The 19577-nt window shown below is 39.4% G+C and overlaps 1 protein-coding gene across 3 annotated transcripts in view; it reads right to left on the reverse strand.

Moving 5' to 3' along the window:
• The window catches only part of LOC106882604 (uncharacterized), a 169185-nt gene that overhangs the window by 62985 nt on the left and 86623 nt on the right, over window positions 1-19577 (reverse strand). For all 3 annotated transcript variants that reach the window (XM_089350389.1, XM_089350390.1, XM_089350388.1), the window contains 6 exons: window positions 15435-15605; window positions 11190-11533; window positions 9685-10034; window positions 5425-5541; window positions 3496-3625; window positions 594-732 (listed from right to left, as the gene is read on the reverse strand). In XM_089350389.1, coding sequence (XP_089206515.1) covers window positions 594-732; window positions 3496-3625; window positions 5425-5541; window positions 9685-10034; window positions 11190-11533; window positions 15435-15605 — 1251 coding nt within the window. The remainder of the gene's footprint in view (window positions 1-593; window positions 733-3495; window positions 3626-5424; window positions 5542-9684; window positions 10035-11189; window positions 11534-15434; window positions 15606-19577) is intronic.

A 19577-nucleotide genomic window follows, 5' to 3' on the forward strand; every position in this document is an offset into this window, starting at 1 on the left:
GCTACTAACCCCAAGATTCCGGGTTCGATTCCAGGCAGTGACCTGAATAGTAATAATAATAATAATAATAATAATAATAATGATAATAACAATAATAATAATAACAACAACATCGATTTCCGCTGAAGTCGACTTTGCCTTTCATCCTTTCGGGATCGATTAAATAAGTACCGGTTACGCACTGGGGTCGATATAATCGACTTAATCCACTTGTCTGTCCTTGTTTGTCCCCTCTGTGTGTAGCCCCTTGTGGGTAGTAAAGAAATAACACCTTCTGGGCTATCTGACCCTTGACCTAGTAAAAATTAGGGATGTAACTACTGGAGGAAGAAAGAGAAAGAGAGAGAGAGAGAGAGAGAGAGAGAGAGAGAGAGTATGTATTTGTGTGTTAGCATGAGAAAGCCTTCTTTCCCTTTGATATTTATTTCCAACTGAGTCGTGAGCATAGAATACGAAAATGGTATGTAAAGAAGAGAGGAGAAAAATGTGAAGCATATGTAAAATGTAAACTCCTGGGAATGGAGTGGAGTGAGGACACATGAAGAAAAAATGCAATTTTGTGTATTTCTTTTGACTAATGAGTAATGTTGCACCTGGTTTGATTTCCTTTTCAATTCTAGTGGCAGGTGTGTTAATTAGTTGCTCATCACATTGAGAATTATAAAATACTTTGAAACCTGTCAGTTTAAGATCAGGATGGAGCTCTTTTGGTTCTTCAATGCAGAATGAAACCTAGAAATAAAAAAATTAGAGCAATATAATGACATGTCATCTACATTAGTAAATAATGGTGGAATTATAATATCTTTTCTATATTTCTTCTTTTCCCTCGTGTCTGACATATGATGAGAGATGAAGATTAAAAGATTAACGAAGAAAGAGAGCCCGGGAGAAGAGTGAGATACAAAGAGTAAGAGCAAATGGAAACATGGTCAGCATATAAAAATAGACCTATTAAGGTGAAATCATATTCTTTTACTTTTATTCTTTTACTTGTTTCAGTCATTTTGACTGCGGCCATGCTGGAGCACCACCTTTAGTCGAGCAAATCGAACCCAGGACTTATTCTGTGTAAGCCTAGAACTTATTCTATCATTTTCATTTGCCGAACCGCTAAGTTACGAGGACGTAAACACACCAGCATTGGTTGTCAAGCGATGTTGGGGGACACACACACAAACATACACACACACATACATATATATAGATATATACGACGTGCTTCTTTCAGTTTCCGTCTACCAAATCGACTCACAAGGCTTTGGTTGGCCCGAGGCTATAGTAGAAGACACTTGCCCAAGGTGCCACTCAGTGGGACTGAACCCAGAACCATGTGGTTGGTAAGCAAGCTACTTACCACGCAGCCACTCCTGCACCTATATGTAATTATAATTAAGGGCATAGAAAAATTCTAGCTTATATACTGAAAATAGTTAAATTGTCCAACCACTTTAAAAATCCTCATGTGTGTAACTTTGTGATGATTTTTAAAGTGGTTGGATGATGTAGCATCTATTTTCAGCATATAGGCTAGAATGTTTCTATGCCCTTAATTATATCATCATCATCATCGTTGTTGTTGTCGTTTTATGTCCTCCTTCCATGCTGGCATGGGTTTAACAGTTTGACTGAGGGCTGGTGAGCCAGAAGGCTGCACCAAGTTCCAATCCGATCTGACATTGTTTCTACAGCTGGATGCCATTCCTAACACCAACTACTCTGAGAGTGTAGTGGGTGCTTTTTACGTGCCACCGGCATAAAGGCCAGTCAGGTGACACTGGCAACGATCACATTCAAATGGTACTTTTTACATGCTACAGGTACAGGACCAGTGAGCCAGGCTATAATTATATATGTATATATATATATATATGGACATGGACAGCTGTTTAAAGAAGTGGTGATCTCTAACTGTGGAGGGAACCTGTGGAAGAGGTAGTCTCGAGAAGACATGGGACAAGGTGGTGAAGCATGATCTTCAAATGCTGGGTCTCACAGAATCAATGACAAGTGACCAAAACCTTTGGTAATATGCCATGCTTGAGAAGACCTATCAAGCCAAGTGAAATGTAAGTTGTGGCTGATGCTGGTGTCACATAGCTGGCATCCATGCTGGTGGCATGTAAAAGCACCCTTTGAACGTTGGGCCACATTGAAGTGATGACAGGTGACTGAGACCTTTGGTAATATACTGTGCTTGAGGTGACTCACCAAGCCAAGTGAAATTGTAGTTGTGGCCAATGCTGGTGTCACATAACTGGCACCCGTGCCTGTGGCACATAAAAAGCACCCATTACACTCTCAGAGTGGTTGGCATTAGGAATGGCTTCCAGCTGTAGAAACCATATCAAATCAGATTGAAACTTAATGCAGCTTTCCAGTTAACCAGTTTCAGTCAAATTGTCTAACCCATGCCAGCATGGAAAGTGGACGTTAAATAATGATGATGATTATAATTATCACACACACACACACACACACACACACACACACACACACACACACACACACACACACACACATGTATATAAACCTGTTACCAGTTCAAATATGTTTGTGATGTATTCACTGTATTTTGTCATGGAGAAAAATTCTCACTGTTGACAAATAGGTGTAATAGGTGTACTGCAAGAATTTTTTTCCATGACAAAATATAGTAAATGTTTTTCTGATGAGTTCAAATAAGTCTCAAGCATATTTGAACTGCCATCCTCAAACCTGAAATGGCTGAAATTAAACTGCTTGCTCATTAAATGAATATTGTCTTTCAAAATTGAGATTTATAAAATTATTCTCATTCCTCCAGAAAGTATTCAGCAGAACTATTTGTGATTTGCTGTCAACAATTTCAAAGGACAGTATAATCAATATTTGCATTCTTTCACAGATCCAGAGGCAGAGTAAGCTCTACTTCTTTGTTCCATTTCATCTGGAAGCTTAGAGACTAAAGTAATGGCTGCCTTACAACAACATAAACAGTTGTTGAATGAGTGCTTCCATGCTCCAGGGGTTTATGTAACTTTGTGCTCTACATGTCTGAGAAATGACAAACTTGAAGCAACTCATAGTATTCATCAGAAGAAAATATGAGGTGATCTTCAATTGCCATTACAGACAAAACTCTTTACCTTGAGTCAGTCACAATCTAGTGATTCAAAAAATACTGCCAGGGAGAATCAAGGGCTCGCCTCCCTAACAAATGCAAGTTGTCATCCATTTGCTTTTCCGGCACCTTAGTAGTGCCTTCACAATAATTTATAATAACTTATGTGGCATTCTTTAATGATTTTCATTGTGTGACTCAAACTAGCCAATGGAAATTAGCTTACTAGAGGCCAATTAGAAACCATCTTTCAAGCTGAATGCAACAAAAGCCTCACTTAATTCAATAAAATAATGACCGTATGAGTTATTAACAGCTTATCTATCTGCACATATACCATATAACATATTTGGGGCTTTTCTCTTATATGCAAAACATTAAAAAAGAATTACCGTATATAAATCAACTTTGAAAGAAGTTAGTGATGGAGGTCCAGGTGGCCCTTTCAGTGAGTAGACTTTCTCAGAAGACTTGATATTTAGATTTTCATCTCCACTTGAATATGTTCCATTGACAGAGAAACTAAGGGTGAAATAAAGAGACAGATATTGAGCTATAATATAGGTACAAAGAGGCAGACTCATAATCAATTTTATCAGTGACTCTCAGTCTTTGATTGATACTTTATTTCATTGACTCTCAAAAGATGAAAAGAAAACTAGACTCTGGTGGAATTTGAACTCAGATTATAAAGAAATATAACAAAAAAATTCCACAGACTATTTTGCCTGTACAACACCATAGATATATATTATAACACTAACATGTATTATATTTGACTTTTTACTTACCAAATATTTAAATGACTCCCTTGCAGGTTGTAGACTTAATTTGTCAGTTTAATACTACAACCTGGCTCTAGGACACCTTAGGTAAAGCCCACTTTACTGGAAGCATTCAGGCTAGATCAATGTTCTGAGGTTAACCTATGAGTCTAGGTTACTATTCCTTCCTTCCAACTCACTGGTACTGGAAACCTTTGGAAAATGCTCAAAGCATTGCTTTCCTTCTGGCTAAGCAATATGCTTAAGAAGTTCGCTTCCTAACCACATAATCTTAGGTTCAGTCCCACTGCACAGCACCTTGGGAGAATGTCTTTAACTATTCTACTATAGCCCTGAACTAATCAAAGCCTTATGAACGAATTTGGTGAATAGACTGAAAGAAACCTTTCAAATAATACATCATCATCATCATCATCATCATCATCATCATATATCATTGATATATATATAAATATATATGTGTGTATATATATGTATGTGTGTGTGAATGTATGTATATATATGTGTGTGTGCATGTGTTGTGAATGTGTGTGTGTGTGAATGTGTGTGTGTGAGTGTGTGTGTGTGTGTGTGTGTATGTGTGTGTGTGTGTGCTTCATTCCTGATGTCAACAAGTCATCTGCTAGCTTTGTGCCTCTGTAGACATGTAGAATAAAAGATACTTTGAGGGAAAACGCCAGGAAAGGCATTCAGTTGTAAAACAATGCCTTAATAATATATTCATCTAACTCATGACAGCATAGAAAAATGGATGTAAAAATGAACAAATAAACACACTGACACACACACACACACATACACACACATACACACACACACACACATACACACACACACACACACACACTTCCTTGAATGGTTGCTTGATACATTTGTATAATCTATCAAAAGATGAACAGATAAAATAATTCTCTCTTAATAAAAACCAATCATTCATTTTTATGAGATATCAAGCGGATGTGATCAATAAAGACAACTACTTGACATTTGTTGCTGCTGTTGTTGTTGCCATTGCTGTCTAGTACCAGGTCAACCATTATTGCATGCAACTGGGATCAAAGGTCTTCCAGCTATGACCATCCCTATCTTTTTGTATATTCCAGTGAGTCATGCTTCTTTTGTTAAGACACTAGAGTATTACATGAGGGAATTTGCCCATTATATTTAGCAAGTCAAGCAACCAAATGCAGGCTTCCATGTTGACATTTTCTGCTGTTGGAAACCATTATGTGATCAATAGATCAATAAGAACAGTTGCCAAATATCTTTCAAATCATGCTGTATCATCTTAGAAAAGGAAGGAGGTTGGATGATATAATTTTATGCAAACTACACCTGAATAAAAAGAGAGGATGGTCAAAGATGGAATGACTCTGATCATAGAAATGCTACATCAAAATTGGCTTGATAGATATACAACAATGAAACAACAAGAAAGGATTAAGCATATTAAAGAAGTCACTATCATTCCCACCCAACAAAATTACCATTTAGAAAACATCAAGTGCAAGAAATATGAAATATTGTACCACATACTTATAGGCTAATCCAGGGCAGAGACCGATGATTCTGCAGGTTTTCTCTTTGGTTACATCCCAGCAATGAAGTGTACCTCTTATAGTTGTATCATCTCTGTTTATATTACATTCATAACTGGAAAAGGAAAGAAAAAATAAATTTTAACAATTGAGCAAATAGGATCGAAACACCAAAGACTTATTCCATTTTCCTTGAGCAACAAATACACTGTCTCTGTTTTTTTTTTACAAACTTTTGAACCTATATGGGTGTGTATATGTATGTGTAATTGTGTGTGTGTGAAGATGTATGTACAGGTGTACTACACTGGCTTTTAGGAGCTCCTTGGTTTCATGGCTTCTCCATAAAGGCACTCCCATCTCATTGATCTCTCCTCTTCTCACCCACATTGTGTCTACATTCATCAGTTATTGCATTAATCATTACATTGAATTATGCTTAAGGGAAATAATACAGAGAAAATTACGACAGGCAAATAGTATTGCAAAAATTATTAGGAGGCTTTGACAGATTAAAAATTTCTGTCTTTATTGTGTCAGGATATTAACTTACAATAAGTTTATATTGTTCATCAAACACACTTCAGCTCCAAGCCCATAGATGCGTTTACTCGCCAACACATACTCCAACCTCTACCTCACAACATATTTACTTAACAAATATATTTCAACCTCAGGCCTATGGATGGCTTTGTTCATCATCAAACTATCCAACCTCTGGTCATAGATACACTCACTCATCAATACATTCCAGCCTTAGGCCCAGAGATGTGTTTATTCACCATCACTCTCCAATTTCAGGCCTATAGATATAATAGCTCACCAACACATACTACAACCTTTGGCCCACCAAATGTACTATTTCCCCAATCTTATTTTTCTCCTGCGACTACACTGGCTTTTAGGAGCTCGTTGGTGTCATGGCTTCTCCATTAAGACACTCCCATCTCACTCATCTCTCCTCCTCTTCTCACCCACATTGTGTCTTGCACTAATTATTACATTCAGTCCTTTATCTCAGACTGGCATACTTCTGTCCTTGCACATGTTTTCCCCACAGTCATTGACTGTCAACAGCTCGAGAAGAATATTAACCACATCAGTCCAACCAATATTTAAGAGTTTGCAACTGCTATGGGTAAAACCTTAGCCCTTAGCCAAAACTAATAAAAATTCCAAACAAAACAAATAAACAAGTAATAAGTTACTTATTAAAAGAGGATAAGATTTACTTACAAAAGATATTTTATAAATAATTAAATTATCCAAGATATTTTTGTATCAATTAGCTATTTCACCCAAAATGAATTATTATTATTAAACTAATTTTTAAGGTGGCAGGCTGGCAGAATTGTTAAGATGGGGGGTAAAATGCTTAGCAACATTTTGCACGTCTTTATGTTCATCATCATCATCATCATCGTTTATCGTCCGCTTTCCATGCTAGCATGGGTTGGACGATTTGACTGAGGACTGGTGAAACCGGATGGCAACACCAGGCTCCAGTCTGATTTGGCAGAGTTTCTACAGCTGGATGCCCTTCCTAACGCCAACCACTCAGAGAGTGTTCTGAATTCAAATTCTGCCAAGGTAGACTTTGTCGTTTATCCTTTTGTGGTTGATAAAATAGGTAGCATTTGAGTACTGGGGTTCGATGTAATCAACTTACCCCCTCCCCAAAATTGCTGGCCTTGTGCCAAAACGTGAAACCATTATTAAACTAATTTTTACCCTGTTTTATCTGTCCCAAATTACTTCATTTGTAATCAAGTCAAAGAGAGAGAGAGAGAGAGAGAGAGAGAGAGAGAGAGAGAGAGAGAGAGAGAGAGAGACCTTCTATATAGTTTCTACTCACAGGGTACCTGTGGAAGAGGTAGACCCAGGAAGACCTGGGATGAGGTGGTGAAGCACGACCTTCGAACATTAGGCTTCACCGAGGCAATGACTAGTGACCGAGACCTTTGGAAATATGTTGCGCGTGAGAAGACCCGGCAAGACAAATGAGACCATAATCCGTGGCCTTTACCAGGGGTGTAGCCAGCCCACTTATGCGTATCTTTCCTTCTTTGGAGACAAAACCCTGCTTGCGAAGACCTGTTGAAGCAAGTGAAATCGAAATCGAAATTGAACCAAATTCGATGGCTGGCACCTATGCCAACCTTCCTTCATTGGACATTAAACTCAGCTTGCGAAGACCTGTTGGGGCAAGTGAGATCGTAACTGAACCAAATTCGATGACTGGCACCTGTGCCAGTGGAGCGCTAACAGCACCATCTGAGCAGGATCACTGCCAGAGAAGCGGTCTCGTTTCTGTGCTGGTGGCATGTAAAAAGCACCATTTGAGCGTGATCGTTTCTAGCTTCACCTTACTGGCACTTGTGCCGGTGACATGTGAACAAAACATTGGACTGACTCCTGTGCAGGTAGCACGTAAAAAACACTATTTGAGCGTGGCTGTTGCCAGTACCACCAAACTGGCCCTCGTGCCAGTGGCACGTAAAAAGCACCCACTATACTCTCAGAGTGGTTGGCATTAGGAAGGGCATTCAGCCTTAGAAACTCTGCCAGATCAGATTGGAGTCTGGTGTAGCCATCTGGTTCGCCAGTCCCCAGTCAAATTGTCCAACCCATGCTAGCATGGAAAGCGGACATTAAATGATGATGATGATGATGATGATGTTCCAACAATTACTAAATTGTCTTTCACCCTTTCATATCTAATTGTTAGACTGTCTTTGCATAGCAATTAAATTTCAAATCATTTGAGATTTTGAAGGGATTTGTGAAATATCTGCAATGTAATGTTGTTGGCATTGATCAAATGAAATCTTCCAATATCATGCATGACGTAACAAGATTTTGATTGGGAGTCAGGTTTACATTATGAATACTTTAATAAGGACAGTCTCAAGCAGGTTGGGCATTAAAAGGATTGACGTTAGGATTGTCTACAGAATGTTAAATCAGAAATTTTCAAAACACAGAAATGTTATAGTAACAAATACTAATGAAACACTGAAATATGCCACCATCTGACATTCCCTTTGCCATTTATTTCTTCACTCTTTTACTGGAGTCATTTATTAGTTTGAGGCCATGCTGGAGCATTCTCTTTTAGGGTATAGCTGATTGGTGGTAATGTGGTATTTGAAGAACTTAATAGAATGTAAGAGACTACAAAGCGGTGAGCTGGCAGAATCGTTAGCAACCTGGGCGAAATGCTTAACAGTATTTCGTCTGTCTTTACGTTCTGAGTTCAAATTCTGCCGAGGTCGACTTTGCCTTTCATCTTTTGGGGTCGATAAATTAAGTACCAGTTACGCACTGGGGTCGATGTAATCTACTTAGTCCCTTTGTCTGTCCTTGTTTGTCCCCTCTATGTTTAGCCCCTTGTGGGCAATAAAGAAGTAAGAATGTAAGAGACTACCACAAGGTATTTTATCCAGCATTCTCCCAATGTTGCCATCTATCTGATATTTATGAGTAACTGCATCAGTTTTATTATTTGGATCTCCTGAAGCAGAGCCGAATAGCTTTTCAGCAGCACTGATGACAACAGCTTCATTCGAGCTCTGAAACATTTTCTATACAATCATAAGTTGTTTATATTTGATGTCGACTCTGATGAAGATTTAGAGTAATTTCAATACCTGCATCATGCTGCTATGTCCACCAAGTTCCAATCTACAGCAAGGTGATATATGTTCGAAATAAATAAATATACTTAGATGCAGGAGTGGCTGTGTGGTAAGTAGCTTGCTTACCAACCACATGGTTCTGGTTTCAGTCCCACCGCATGGCACTAGCATGGGAGATGGACATCAAATGATAATGGGGATGTTGTCAAGGCCAATTTACAAGTAACAACATTATTGATTGGATCAGACTCAACAGAATTAAAACTGGGATGTTACATCTCTAACTGTGATGAGTTGGCCACATTCAAAGAAGCTGTTGAAGACATCCATATATGGAGAAAGTGGGAGCCTTGAGGAAGTGATGGGATGCCAGTCTGTCACAGGTGAGCTGCTAGATGCAGGAGGAAAGAGTGAGAGAAAGTTGTGGTGAATGAATCAACAGAAGTTCGCCATTACCTTCTGCCGGAACCATGTGGAGCTTAGGTGTTTTGGTCATAAGCCTACACATTACCTGGTCTGAGATTTGAACCTGCGATCCTTCAACCACAAGTCCGCTGCTCTAACAACTAGGCCATGTGCCTCCACCTCGTTAATGATGATTAAGAATAAATTGTAATTACCTCAGATTGCTGTTAATGTTTGTTAGAAAACTGGTTCCTGACACTGAAACAGAAAATATTTTTGCTTCATAATTGGACAGTGGAGTTGCCGATTCTTCCCATCTTAGTACTACGGCATTGTCCTGATAGTGATCCTCGATTTGTAGCACCAAACTGATGGTGGAAACCTCTTTAACAGTTTCTGTAGCTGATGAGACCTCAGCAGCAGATGGAACTTCTTTGACTGGGGAAAGTGAAACCGGTTTCACGGTGGTAGTCTCCACAACTGATGAAACTTCTTTGACAGATGAAACTTCTTTGACAGATGAAACTTCTTTGACAGATGAAACTTCCGTGAAAGAAGAAACTTCCTTTAAAAAGTTGAAGTAGAAGTAATATTAGTAGTAGTATCACTAGGAACAACAACAACAATAATAATTTCAAATAATAATAATAATAATAATAATAATAACGATAATAATAATAATAATAATAATAACTGCCCGGATGCAGTACCAGGCAGTGGCTCTTATGGCTTCTGATCTTAATTGATTGGAAGTGTTATGTACATTGTTTTGTCTTGGTATAAAAGATGGGCTACAGCAAATATTCTGCTTAATACCACAGATTTGCTTGTCAGTTGTTTGACCTTAACCAGTTGAACATGTCCCTTGGTGGCTGACGATATGTGCATCTCTGATCATGAGCAGAAGTAGTGGGAGAGCATCATAGCCATGTGTTGAGAGGAATTCTTTGGGGTTTGAATAATTCACCTCTGGAAACATGGGTGTTTCGTTCAACATCCTTAAATAACCCTTATTCAGGGACCTTTTGGGCAGGATGGGCTACTCGACCTGAAGAAAATTCAAACTAGGTACCACCTGCAAGGTCATGCGCTGTTTATCTTGATATGAGATCACTATGTCACATGCATATGGTTGTGATGCATGTGCCTGGTGTACCCTTATCAGACGGGTAGTCATGATGGGTTTAATGGGCTTCATATATTTGTTCCCAAGTGTCACTTTGATGGCATACGTTGCTTTGTCACTCAATAATAATAATAATAATAATAATAATAATAATAATAAGGCAAGTGCAGACTGTCTTTACCTTCTCAGATCTCAAGGAGGATGAGGTTTGATCCAGTTTGAACATATATTTGCTGAATCAGAGTTGACTTAAGATTAAACAACCACACCAAAGAAAGAAACAATAAAAGTAACACTATCAAAAGCAAATACAACACAGAGCCTCAATGTGGTTGTTTGACCTGCTAAAAATAACAGTCAAACCTTTCAAATCAAGCAGGACCTTTGTTTTAAAAAAATGGAAAGGCACAATGAATAATGTAGTCCTAGATACTCTATATCTGAACAAATAAGGATGATTGCAGCTGCTTTTGAACAGGGCTCAGCTAGGGGTCTGACTACACTATCAATGATTCCGTTAAAGAAACATTAAAGAAATTAAAAAAAAACTCCTTAAACATTAAGAAAGTTCTTTAAACTTATAGGACACCATACCTTTATATGTACACTGTTTTCAATATAAGATTGACTATTTTCTCTTGGTATATTCCCATTTTCAGTTTGACTGTTTCCTTTTGGGACGTTTCCATTTCCATCTTGATTATTTTCTTTCGGGTTATTTCCATTTTCAGTTTGACTATTTTCTTTAGGTATGTTTCCATTTTCAGATGAACCCTTTGTTGTTCCTGATGAGTCTTGAGTTGGACTCAAGACAGTTTTCAGCTGTTCATTGAGTGCATCCTCATTAGGAGATTGATCAGCTATTTCAGTGCTGCTTGATTCAGATACTGACAGAGTATCACTCTCGTTATTCGAAGACATTGTTGATGATGTAAATTCTGTTTATTTGAAAGGAAGAAGAAAAAAAAAAGCTTAAATAACAGTGCTAGAATATGAATAATATGAATTTATATTTTCCCTTTAAAGGGATTATGAGTAGATGACCACACTCAACTTTCAACTGACACTCTATTGGTCATGATGATGAGGGTTCCAGTTGATCTAATCAACATAACAGCCTGCTTGTGGAATTAGCATGCAAGTGGCTGAGCACTCCACAGACACGTATACCCTTAACGTAGTTCTCGGGGAGATTCAGTATGATACAGAACGTGACATGGCTGCTCCTTAGAATTCATCATCATCATCATCATCGTTTAACGTCTGCTTTCCATGCTAGCATGGGTTGGACGATTCGACTGAGGACTGGTGAAACCAGATGGCTACACCAGACTCCAATCTGATTTGGCAGAGTTTCTACAGCTAGATGCCAACCTGCTTGAGACTGTCCTTATTAAAGTATTCATAATGTAAACTTGACTCCCAATCAAAATCTTGTTACGTCATGCATGATATTAGAAGATTTCATTTGATCAATGCCAACAACATTACATTGCAGATATTTCACAAATCCCTTCAAAATCTCAAATGATTTGAAATTTAATTGCTATGCAAAGACAGTCTAACAATTAGATATGAAAGGGTGAAAGACAATTCAGTAATTGTTGGAACATCATCATCATCATCATCATTTAATGTCCGCTTTCCATGCTAGCATGGGTTGGACAATTTGACTGGGGACTGGCGAACCAGATGGCTACACCAGACTCCAATCTGATTTGGCAGAGTTTCTACAGCTGGATGCCCTTCCTAACATCAACCACTCCGAGAGTGTAGTGGGTGTACTGGCAATGGCCATGCTCAAAATGGTGTATTTTATGTGCCACCCGCACAAGAGCCAGTCCAGGGGCACTGGCAACGATCTCGCTCAAAAGTCCTTACACATGCTGCGGGCACAAGTGCCAGAAAGGCGACGCTGGGCACAGGTGCCATCATGATTTCGCTTGCCCCAACAGGTCTTCACAAGCTGAGTTTCGTGTCCATTGAAGGAGACGACGTTGGCATGGGTGCCAGTCGTCGAATTACAAATACAAATCATTTTTGCCAGCTGTGAGGACTGGAGCAACATGAGATACAGTGTCTCACTCAAGGACACAATGCACTGCTGGGGCTCAAACTCATGACTTTATGATTGTGAGCCAAATACATTAACAACTAGGCCATGCACTTTTACAATTTAGTATTCAGATTACCAAATTGAATACTAAATATCTTCTGTATGCCATGAGCTTTTGACTTCTCCTCCCCAAAGGGTTTTTTTTTACCCAAAATTTACATGCTATTATTTATAATTATTCAAATAATAATAATAATAATAATAATAATAATAATAATAATAATAATAATAATAATAATAATAATAATAATAATAAATGCCCAGATGCAGCACCAGGCAATGGCTCTCATGGCTTCTGATCTTAATTGATTGAAAGTGTTATCATGTACATTGTTTTGTCTTGGTATAGAAGATGGCCTACAGCAGTATTGAAAAAGGTGGTGAGCTGGCAGAATCATTAGCATGCCAAGCAAAATGCTTAGCGGTATTTTATCTGTCACTACATTCTAAGTTCAAATTCCGCTGAGGTTGACTCTGCCTTTCATCCTTATATATATATATCCTTTTGAGCATTGAGCCTCACAGAGGCAAGGTAGTTGATGCTGGTGGCATGTGAAAGGCACCTTTCGAGTGCCGGGCCTCATGAAGGTAATGATAGATGATCGAGTCCTTTGGCATTATGCCATGCTTGAGAAGAAGATCCATCAAGCAAAGTAAAATTGCAGTCATGGTAACTACTGGTGCCACATAAATGGCAGAAAAAGCACCTGTGTCAGTGGCACATAAAAACTCCCATCACAATCTGTAAAGTGGTTGGCATTAGGAAACCATGCCAGATCAGACTGGAGTCTAGTACAGCCTTCCAGCTTTCCAGCCTTGGTCAAACCATCCAACCTATGCCAGCATGGGCAACAGACGTTAAATGATGATGATGATGATATAGGAAGAAGGTTTGACCAAATTCTCCATGGGTTGCTAGGAGTGATTCCAGCCATGGCTGACATGAATACTACATGAACACCAACAACAAAGCTATGCACCAACATCAAAAACATGAAGACACCTCCACCAGGAACTATTTACAACTAACCTACCACATTACCATCATCATCAACAACATCTCTCTCTGAACACAAATGTAATTGTAAGCCTCGAAAGACATGTCCATGAAATGGAAACTGTGTCCAAGCAAATATATTGTACCAGCACCTAATAACAACAGGATCTACCGCAAGATCACACATTGGGGCCTCCACTGACCCTGTGAAACCCCAAATATCAACCTGTATATAAAGTGGTACCCCATCAGTTACAATGATGAATGATCTGGTTGATCTGATTAACGGAACAGCCTGATCGTGAAATTAATGTGCATGTGGCTGAGTACTCCACAAACATGCATATCTTTAACATAGTTCTCAGGAATATTTCAACATGACACTGAATATGAAAAGGCTGGCCCTTTGGATTATACATGTGGAACTCATTTTTGCAATGATGATGACAATGACAGTGACAGTGATGATGAGGATGGTGATGATGAGGATGGTGATGATGAGGATGGTGATGATGAGGATGGTGATGATGAGGATGGTGATGATGAGGATGGTGATGATGATGATCTTGCTCAATGAGAAATAAAATGTCTTGCAATTTACATGCCACCAGGAATTGAACTTACATCCTTATGTTCCTTAGCTAAATACCCTAACCTCTAAGCCATGCTTCGTGGTTAAGGTATATGGCCCACAATCGTTCTGTATGTGTGTGTGTGTGTGTGTGTGTGTGTATGTACACACTCACATACATATGCAGACATGCACACACGTGCACATACACACACATGTGCATGCACTCACATACACGCACACACACACACATGCACACATATACACACACACACATGCACACATATACACACACACACACGCACACACATGCACACATATACACACATACACGCACACACACACACATGCACACATATACACACACATGCACACATATACACACACACACACACATGCACACATACACACACACACCCGCACACACACATGCACATGCACTCACACTCGCACACACACATGCACACACATACGCACACACACATATGCACACACATTCACACAAATACATGTGTACATGCACACACACAACCACACACGCATGCACACACACACACACGCACACACACACAACCACACACACATGCACACACACACACACACACACACACACAGAAAACAGACTCATCTAATTCATGTCAACATAGGGAGCATAAAAAAAACGAACAGGTGCAAACACATGATGATGCAGTTAATGAAGAAGATGATGATTGTTAGTGATGCTGGAGATATTCTTCCAAATTAGAATTTATGCTAAGACGCAGTTTGTCTAACAGAAATAAAATGGCCGAATTACATTGCAATAAATAACAACGAGAGCACTCAGAGAGTGCAAACCTCTGCCAAGGCAACATCAAACGTCCTCTCAATGATTAGCCAGAGATAATTTTTAAAATGAGAATATCTGAAATAAACTCTACTGCTCACACAAATGAGAATACTAAAAATGAACCCAACTGCTCTCAAAGATTAAGTAAAAACACTGGAAAAATAATCCAGAATCCTTGTCCGGCACCTGGTCGATCCCAAAATCTAATCAGTTCATACCAGTTTCCTTTCACAAGGTCAAACATCCCTGAAAGTTTCATCCAAATCCATCCAGTGATTCTAGAGATATCTTTTGCTAAGGTGGAGGTAATAATGTCAAAAACTCACCTGAAGATTGTGAAGAATTGGTCATGACAGAATTTTCTTTTACAGTAATATATTCCAGGAACGGTTCTGAGGTATTTATTCTTTCAATGGGTGAAAGCCTTTCTAAATATTTAATTACATCGGTCATCTTTATATCAAGGACATTTGATGTTATTGGTTTCACAGAATCATCTAGAGCAGAACAAAAATATATTTAAATAAAATATGATGGTAATATTGATGGTGAACATCATGATGATAAACAGGAAGATGATGATGGTGATGATGATGATGATGATGATGATGATGATGATGATGATGATGATGATGATGGTGGTGGTGAGGATGATGGTGATGATGGTAAGGAGGAGGAGGTTGAGGAGGAGTAGTAGGATATAGATGATGATGTCAGTGATGATGATGATGACAATGATGGTGATGTTGCTGCTGCTGTAGATGGTCGTGGCAATGATGCTAAGGAGTGAAAATGATGATGCAGATGAAGACGACAATGAAGATGATGATGATGATGATGATGACAGTGATGAGGATGTTGATGATGATGTTGTTCATGATGATGATGATGATGACGATGACAATGACGACAGTGATGATCATGATCATGATGATCATAATGACCATGATGATAGAGTTGTTGATGATGATGATGATGACAATGACGATGATGACAACAGTAATGTGGTTGATGATGACAACAATGGACTGTAATGATAATGATGATGATGATGATGATGATGATGATGGTGGTGGTGGTGGTGGTGGTGGTGGTGGTGATAATAATGGTGATGATGATGAAGATAATGTTGATGATGATGGTGATGATGATGATGGTTGTGGTGGTGGTGGTGATAATGGTGGTGGTGGTGATGAAGATAATGTTGATGATGGTGATGATGATGATGATGATGTTAGTGGTGATGATGATGATGATGATGATGATGGTGGTGGAGGTGGTGGTGGTGGTGGGGATGATGATGACGAGGATGATGACTATGACGACAGTGTTGCTGTGTTGTGATTCCCTTCAGTGATAGTTCCTTTCTGAAAGAGAATCTGAATGTTCTTGAAAATAAAAGTTTTTACACAGGATATTCTCAATGCTGTTGTTTCACCTCAAGTCAACATCAGTCAAACAAACCTTCAATAGGAACAAAGACATTCCGACAGTGACCCCCCCCTCCATCTTTTTTTAAGAGTATGATGATGATGATGATATCTAGGACTACTTGTGATTTCAAGGAGAGCTGGCTGCTATTTCTAGCAAACCTAGAGGCCATGTAGAGGCAACCTCCATGAACATCATGCATACATTGCGTTGGGAACCAAGTTCACTTTTATAGGCATTGAAAGAAAGATTTGCTTCTATTCTTCAGTATGCATGATGATTTTGTTTATTGCAATGACGTTAAAGACCTCACGGCTGCCATCTGATCAACGAAACAGCCTGCTCATGAAATTAACGTGCAAGTGGCTGAGCACTTCACAGACACGTGTACCCTTAGCGTAGTTCTTGGGGATATTCAGCGTGACACAGTGTGACAAGGCTGACCCTTTGAATTACAGGCACAACAGAAACAGGAAGTAAGAGTGAGAGAAAGTTGTGGTGAAAGAGTACAGCAGGGTTCACCACCATCCCCTGCCGGAGCCTCACGGAGCTTTAGGTGTTTTCGCTTAATAATCACTCACAACGCCTGGTCTGGGAATCGAAACCGCGATCCTATGACCACGAGTCCACTGCCCTAACCACTGGGCCATTGCACCTCCACTGCCATCTGATGTGAATACTATCCAAAAGACCAAGTCTGATTTCCTGGGAAACGGGAAATTGTCAAATGATGAAGAACTTGTGCAGACCCTGTTAACCAGATTTTGAGCACAGGACTGCAGTATGAGTGTAAAAGTGCATTTCCTGCACAGTCATCTGGACAACTTCTTTAAAAATCATAAGGCAATAAGTGATGAGCAAAAGGAGAAAGATTCCTCCAAGATATCCAGACCATGAAGACTAGGTAACCAGGCTGGAGGAACACAGACATGAAGGCTGACTGCTGCCAGTGTCTGCAAAGAATTTGACACAATGCAACTTATTCACACAAAACATTAAGGAGAAATTTCATTCCTTCATCATCATCATTATCATCGTTTAATGTCCACTTTCCACACTGGCATGGGTTGGACGGTTTGACTGAGGACTGGCAAGTCAAGAAGCTGCACCAGGCTCCAATCTAATCTGGCAAGGTTTCTACAGCTGAATGCCCTTCCTAATGCCAACCACTCCGAGAGTGTAGTGGGTGCTTTTTACATGCCACTGGCACGGGAGCCAATCCTTGAATAGCTGAAATCCGAGCTTGACAGAAATATCTGTCCTAAGATGTGTAATTAAACATTTTGTGTAATGTATTTACTAAGCAATAAAAAGTGGTATTCGGTTTGTGTTAGTTTCTTATATCAGTAATGCATTTAATGGTAATTCCTGCTTAACGAATTCCTGTTTAACAAAAGAACTCAACAAGATAGAAAATTTGCGAGAGCATTTCTGAACTCAGCAGCATCAAATCAGGTAAGATTCATTGTAAAATGTAAGACAACAAAAAATTTTTTCATAAATGTTCCCCAGTATAGGCGTAGGAGTGGCTGTGTAGTAAGTAGCTTGCTTACAAACCACATGGTTCCGGGTTCAGTCCCACTGCGTGGCACCTTGGGCAAGTGTCTTCTATGATAGCCTTGGGCCGACCAAAGCCTTGTGAGTGGATTTGGTAGACGGAAACTGAAAGAAGCCCATCGTATATATGTATATATATATATATATATGTGTGTGTGTGTGTGTGTGTATGTGTTTGTGTGTTTGTGTTTGTCCCCCAACATCGCTTGACAGCCGATGGTGGTGTGTTTACGTCACCGTAACTTAGCGGTTCGGCAAAAGAGACTGATAGAACAAGTACTAGGCTTACAAAGAATAAGTCCTGGGGTCGATTAGCTCGAATAAAGGCAGTGCTCCAGCATGGCCACAGTCAAATGACTGAAACAAATAAAAGAGAGTATTATCTCCTTGCAAGTAAAGACCTTTATTGATGTATTTATTGTAAACTGATGTAACTTAATATATCATTTCTTATACATACGTAAAAGACAGACAACTGAATTTTTAACCAAAGCTCTATTGGATGTTTAAAGAGAGAATAAAGTTATTTTTTTACATCCTTTGTATTAGTTTGTCGTCTTTCCTTTCTGTCCATTATAGTGAATATATTGCCAATGCACATGAGTATAAATCATGGGTTTGTATTTCAGTATGACTATAGTAGGCTGCTAAAAGTTAGCTGATTGGTTCAAGCAAATCATTTTAAGGAAGAAAAATGTATTTCTATTTCAGAATCATCATCATCATCATTTAATGTTTGCTATTTCATGCTTGCATAGGTCAGACAGTATTCGCTGAGGCAGATTTCCTATGGCCAGATGCCTTCCCTGTCACCAACTCTTACCTGTTTCCAAGCAAAGTGATATTTCCTCATGGCTCAACATGTTTCATCATCATCATCATCATCATCATCATCATCATCATCATCGTTTAATGTCCACTTTCCATGCTAGCATGGTTTGGACGATTTGACTGAGGACTGGCGAACCAGATGGCTGCACCAGGCTCCAATCTGATCTGGCAGTGTTTCTACAGCTGGATGCCCTTCCTAACGCCAACCACTCAGGGAATATAGCGGGTGCTTTTACGTGCCACCGGCATGAGGGTCAGTCTGGCGGTACTGGCAATGGCCACGCTCAAATGGTGTTTTTACGTGCCACCTGCACAGGAGTCAGTCCAGCAGCGCTGGCAACGACCTCGCTTGAATGTTTTGTTCACATGCTACTGGCACAAGTGCCAGTAAGGCGATGCTGGTAACAATCACACTCAAATGGTGCTTTTTATGTGCCACCGGCATGGAAGCCAGACAACTGTTCTGGCAGTGATCCCGCTCGGACGGTGCTTTTAGCGCTCCACTGGTACAGGTGCCAGTCATCAATTTTGGTTCAGTTATGATATACATATATTTATATATGATGTTTCTTTTATGGAATACTGGAAATGAACAACATTGCTTGCATGATGATGATGATGATGATGATGATGATGATGCTAGTTTTAAC

Source organism: Octopus bimaculoides, chromosome 4, assembly GCF_046866305.1.
Source record: "Octopus bimaculoides isolate indiv1 chromosome 4, ASM4686630v1, whole genome shotgun sequence".
NCBI lineage: Eukaryota > Metazoa > Mollusca > Cephalopoda > Octopoda > Octopodidae > Octopus > Octopus bimaculoides.